Here is a 6,000-nt window from a genome sequence, read left to right on the forward strand (position 1 = left end):
GTTGCATTGTCATGTATTTTAGCAATCAATGAAAATTGGTTTAATTGCAAATTTTATCCCTCAATTTATCTAATTTGGGATTTTGACCCCTCATTTCTAGATTCGTAATTTTAGTCCTAAATTCTGTATAACATTTTGTCTAGCGTAAAATTTGAGACGGAAATTTGATGTGACAAGCTATATGATGATGTGGTTTGTGATATGATGATTTGTCAATGGTTTGATAATGTCGCAAGTGAAATGATATGATGATTTGTCTATGAGAAATGCTATGTGGTGCGAAGGAATACAAGCACGACTGTATACGGATACACGTGGCAGTGGTTTTATAGTTTTTATTAAGAAAAAAAGTAAAACATGACTAAACACAAATTGTAATCCAACGGCAATTGTTCATTCGTCGTTTTTCGTCATCTATGCTCTCGTACCATTTAGCTTTTTCCTTTGTCTATAGTGCACCTTTCTTTCTTTCTTTCTCTCTTTCTTTCTTTCTTTCTGTTTTGGCTCATTTTCGTTTAAAATGCTCATGACAGTGTTGCACAATATCATATCACCTGTCGGCATCATCATGTTTCTACTCCAATTTGGCAATTTCACAGACAAGCAAAATGTCAGATATTTTAAAAAATTGGGGTACCGAATTCTCGAATTCATAAATGGAGGGATCAAAATCTTTAATTGGATAAAATATGGAGAACAAAATGTAATTAAGCAAAAATAATAAAAGAATGGAGAAACACATACAACTCATATACTCATTCAAGAATCATCTTATTCCTAAGACTGCATAACACAAATCAACTGCACATGAAATTTTCAATTCAAGTTTAAAAAAACTAGCCAGTATGTGATCAAATGGTATTAGAGAACAAACTCTTAAATGAAAATTCTGCCTTGTAAAAGAATCAGACTCAACTATAAGCTCTAAATTTCATTGTATTTGATTAGACAGTCATACATCCGCGACCCAAGAAATTCTGCAACCTCAGGATGTTTCACCTGTAAACGAAAAATGACAACAAATGAAATATAAGAAAATAACATCACCAGTATTCAATTTCTCATTTTAAATAGTTCAAAAAGGATAAAAAGCATTACCATTGCAATTTTCATTGAATCACATTTAAATTGAGCATAGAGATTTGTTTCTATTCCACGGCCCTGTCATAAGAAATATGTCAGTGTTTAAAACTCGCTAACATCACCAATTTGTGACAGAAAAAGCATCAATGTGAAAAGAAGAACTTATACCATTCCTTCTAAAATGACTAGATCGGCATCAATGGCATGGGAAGCAATCTCTTGTGATACTCTTGTAAGATCGATAACCTGCAATCCATCGATCAAAAAAACAAAGAAACTTACAATCATGTTATAATCATCATATAAGTCAATGATTCGACAATATAGACCATAAAGTAAAAAGAAACAAGAATTTTCCTAATATAACAGACAGAATATTTCTGATTAAGATCTTACAGGTAAATCATTTCCGGAGTTGGCGATTAAAAGATTTGAAGTACTGACACCCAACAGATGTCCTTCTTCATCCTTTAACTAGCAACCAACATGATAGAGTTAGAAAAGATCTTTGGCAATACCAAGATTTTGTTGAAATTATTTTTTGTTACCTTTGATATTATTTCAATTAGCTCAGAGTATGTTACATCGTTTATAGAAGGTAAGTCATTAGCAGCCAAAACGACCTGCATTGAAGCAATTAGAAATTTCAAAAACTTTTAAAAATGGACTATGAATCATGTCTTCTACAAACAAGAGTTCAACGGATCTAATTAAACTACTTAAAACAAATTAAAAAATCTGAAGTTCCTCTAAGTTCCTTATAAAGCAAAATGAATTCCAGGTTTTTCAACACATTGATCTATTGTGTTCAATATTAAAAATGCTACCATTATCCTCCTCATCCTTCCCCCACTGCTAAGACACAAAATTGCAAGCATAAAACATGTAATATGTAAATGCGTCATATGAAAAGAAAAAAAAGAAGCTACATAATTACGTGATTCGACAGCTGTTGCCTCTGTCCACAAACATAGACACTTCAACAAAAGAACATATAACTTTGTTTTAGCAATTGGTTTCAAACATCCAGACCAGAAAACACGGTTGAAAGAGAAATAAATTGAAGTGTGCAAACCTGACTCCCACGCCGAAGGAGCTCCCTTGCAAATGGTAAAATACCTAAAATAATATCTGCACCAGAGTTATCAACAAATATGATAACCTGCCATGAAAAAGAAATTGATTATGACACTACCCTTGGAAAAAATACGTCAGAAAACATAAAGTGCGTTATAAGAATTGTATATTTCTTTAGCAATATGATACTTGCCTTCTTCCAGGACTTCTTGCTCCATCTCATTTTCAAAGTGTCAAGGTCATCAATAATCCATGGTCGAGGGAGAAGAGTTTCACAAGTAACAGAAAACGACATTCCATCCCTTGAGAAAGCTTCAGCAAGCTTCAAGAAATTGATGGAAGAACAAGTAGCACATAAACTACAAGTTACAACTACTTATATATAATCCTACAAACTTTGGCATATAAACAATGGTTGTACTGAATCAACTCTCCATATAGTATGGTTGTACTGAAATCAACTGTCAGCTACCGTTACGCCAGAAATGACCAAATTTACATATGAAAAATCAATCTACCTGGGGTGAACCAAGATCAAATATGTTCCCTGCAAAAATTCCTCTAACTAAATTCTCAAGTCGCTTGCTTTCATCTTCAATGGCATCATTAAGGCGAACAACATTCTCAAATAGGGAGATGGCCTTTGCATTCTCTTCATCCTGTTTTATCCAATCATAAATGAATTACAAATCAAGGCCAAAATTATAAAACTACATAATTTTTTTTTTGAAGGATTTTATAAAACTACATAATTGATTGATAGTCAAGAATCAAGATAACACACCATCTCCTCTCTTGTTGACATCGAAAACTAATGGTGTTAAATTTTTTCAGCTTTGGCTAATAAATGAATGTAATTAAATTTCCCTATATTCTTAGTGCAAGATGTTAAATTACTTCAACCCAATAATCAGATATATATATATATATATATATATATATATATATATATATATATATATATATATATATATATATATATATATATACACATACTATCCTTCTGCATTTTAGCTTAATGGTACTGGCATACAGAACATAGAACCGCAGATTGTTCGCTTAAACTTACCTTGACTTTCTTGAAGATGTCTCTGAATCCCAGTTCTTTAAGGACTTGCTCGCGAAGTCGGCATAGAAGCTGGAACCAACACCCCAGAAACAAAGAGAAATAAAGAAAAACCATAGAAGGGGGAAATCAGACATATACCAAACATTTTATATTTTCGTATTTTTCTCTTTTGCATATAAATTCAGCTTTGGAACATACAAGGATATCAAGAGGATTCCCATGACTTGCAGGATCTTTCTTCAAATCTTCAAGTATTTTAGCATACCTGTTTAAAAGAAATGAACCAACAGAAGATGCAATATTGCAATTAACAACAATTTGAATTACTTGGGATAAAGACAGTACAATCCTGATGCTCATAAGAAATATTTTGCCTTCATAACGATTTCAAAAACTATGCTGATGCTTTTAATAAAAAAAGTATAAAAAAATATAGCTTTCTCATGCATGAAACCGTTCGAAGTGAACAAAAAGGGAAGAGAGAAGTAACAACAGACCACCTAACCTTTGAGCAAAAATTTCAGCTTTATTTGCAGCATCAGGAACAGAAGTATCACTTTCAGCACGCTTCCTGTACCAAATTAAAGATAAAAATTGAGATAAAAAAGAAACATTGAAATAATAGAATCCTTGCAATAATATAAGAATCACATTTCGCTAAAACATAATTCATCCACATCAATGTTTTTAATCCTTAGACAGTAAAAATACTATATATTTTAGTTCTGGGATGAACCAAATTATAAAAGAGAATTTATAAAAGAGGATTGTGAACCACATATGCAAAAAATGTTAAATTGCTTCTTTTCTTTTAATGAGCATAGAAAATAGAACCACACCCCAGATTCTATACCTAGAATTATAATTTTTGTTTATCAAATAAAAGATTAAGATACGTTATGAATGAAGAACCTTGAGCCACATACATACATGCCCCAAATTTGTTTTGAGAGAAATAAAATTAAATGTATGTTTGATTTCACATTTCAATGAGGCTAGAATTTGAAGCTTTTGCCTTTACAATTGATTTTTAGTCTCGAATTTATCGATCAACCAACTTTTACACATAAATGTATCCAAGCATAGATCATTGTACATTCAACTCAATTTTAGACGGAATCAATATTTGTCATCGGCATCGCAGAACCAAAACCAATCATACAGAAGGAGAGGACATACTTGTAAGAGGGGATACCACTGAATAGGAGATTAATCCAAGAAAACTCGGTGGGAGTAGGGACAGTTGGGTCGTCAGAAGGGAACCTCCAAGGAATGGTGCATGCAGTGTAATTGGTAGTATCAGTATCATCCATCAACAATGGGAATCTTACAAACTTTGACGTACTACTCTCCATCGCTTCTTCTTCTGTTATAAATAGATGTATATATGTCAATTCAGCTACAATGTAATTTTATTTTATTTTGGTTTTTAAACCTCTAGTTCCCGGGGAAGGGGGTCTGGTAATCCAGAATTCGGCCGCGAGGTAAGTAAAGTCTGACCAATGTAATTTACTGAGAAAAAAAAGAGTCATAACAAAAGGGTGCTAATAAAATAAATACAATAGAAAATTAGCAAGTTATATTAGTTTCATTGAGGCTTTTCATCATACAGTTTACATACATTAACATATTATAACAATTAATGATACCTAGTGTTATGGAGTGGTGATTGGATTGTGCTGATTGATGAATGAAAGTGTTTCGGGAAAGAGACTTAACCCTGCAGTTTGTTGAGACAGCAGCATATGAATGGATTGCAGCGGGAATATTATTCCAACCGCGGCACCTATTATGAGTTTGAATTGGTGATATTGTAAATGCTTTCACTTTCTCCATTCAATTAACTAACTAACTAACTAACTGATGCTATTTAATATTTTCAATGTATATTAAATGAAATGAAATTGTATGGTTTATAGGAGTATTATATTATTATTATTATTATTATTATTATTGAGTTAGTGTTTGATTAATTTGAATTTGAAGCAATATTTGTGGTGTGTATTAATTTAAGATTTGAGACTAAAACATGTCCACTATTTTAGGATAATAGATTGGAATGGAAAGCCAGAGACATACATACATACCTGGAGTGTAAAACAGCTTAATGGTGATGGCTCAGTGGTGGTTGATCATGAGTGGTTAACTGGCTATTAATATGGAAACATTCACTGCATTCATAAGGTTTCTAGGAAACTTGAGAGGAGAATCAGCACCATCAAAAGAGAGAGTTCAAAATGGGGTTTTGGGTTGAGACTTTTGTGGTGTGGATCTAGGATTGGAAAACACATTCTAAATATTTTGGTAGTAATTATTGGATTTGTTCAAAAATCATCCATTCAAAAATCATATATATGTTATGAGAGAGAAAGAAGAGAGATAACATGGTAGGTGGTTATGACAAAATTGGCCTTTTAACTGAATGAAAGTGAATTTATGATTGTTTTTTAAGCTGGAGAATCCAAATTTGTAATTATCGAGGTTTTTCACCATCAGTTGAATCTGGTTCGGGTCAGTTCTGGCATAAAGTTGTTTCAGCCCCCCCCCCCCCTCTCTATCGTAGTTGTGGGGATCGAACCGCAGTCCTCCCTACCAAGTTCAGCGTCAATCACCACTGAACCAACTAACGATTGGTGTAATTGTCGAGGTTGAAAGAAGGTAAATTAGAGAAATTAGGGATTATTCTTGGTGAACATTGGAACTAATTTTTTGCTCACTTTTGCAACTCTCCTATTGTAAATGAAAGAGACATGGTAGAAATTAGGGTTTAC

General features: G+C 32.8%; 1 protein-coding gene across 4 annotated transcripts; it reads right to left on the bottom strand.

Annotated features, from left to right (window-relative positions):
* Positions 1–704: 704 nt before the first annotated feature.
* On the bottom strand, positions 705–5,678 carry LOC123896943 (damage-control phosphatase At2g17340-like). 4 transcript variants are annotated; one of them, XM_045947414.1, is made up of 14 exons: positions 5,317–5,677; positions 4,879–4,949; positions 4,409–4,595; positions 3,735–3,800; positions 3,428–3,494; positions 3,230–3,298; positions 2,679–2,819; positions 2,354–2,482; positions 2,159–2,245; positions 1,632–1,706; positions 1,480–1,557; positions 1,252–1,329; positions 1,099–1,161; positions 705–999 (listed from the first exon to the last, which is right to left on the bottom strand). In XM_045947414.1, exons 3-14 carry the CDS (start codon positions 4,582–4,584, stop codon positions 925–927), a joined length of 1,104 nt encoding a protein of 367 aa, XP_045803370.1. In that variant the 5' UTR covers positions 4,585–4,595; positions 4,879–4,949; positions 5,317–5,677; the 3' UTR covers positions 705–924. The 4 variants fall into 4 exon arrangements, with proteins under 4 accessions (XP_045803370.1, XP_045803353.1, XP_045803360.1 ...); XM_045947397.1 differs by having other exon boundaries at positions 4,879–5,015; XM_045947404.1 differs by lacking the exon at positions 4,879–4,949 and having other exon boundaries at positions 5,317–5,678.
* Positions 5,679–6,000: the final 322 nt, after the last annotated feature.

This window comes from Trifolium pratense, linkage group LG1, assembly GCF_020283565.1.
Source record: "Trifolium pratense cultivar HEN17-A07 linkage group LG1, ARS_RC_1.1, whole genome shotgun sequence".
NCBI classification, from domain to species: domain Eukaryota; kingdom Viridiplantae; phylum Streptophyta; class Magnoliopsida; order Fabales; family Fabaceae; genus Trifolium; species Trifolium pratense.

Excerpts from the sequence above, each read along its gene's own strand:
- LOC123896943 (XM_045947389.1), bottom strand. The coding sequence starts at position 5,065 with ATGGAGAAAGTGAAAGCATTTACAATATCACCAATTCAAACTCATAAT. Across the intron at positions 3,299-3,427 it reads GGAATCCTCTTGATATCCTT|CTTCTATGCCGACTTCGCGA; the intron begins GTATGTTCCAAA and ends TGTTGGTTCCAG. Across the intron at positions 2,483-2,678 it reads TTGATCTTGGTTCACCCCAG|CTTGCTGAAGCTTTCTCAAG; the intron begins GTAGATTGATTT and ends AATTTCTTGAAG.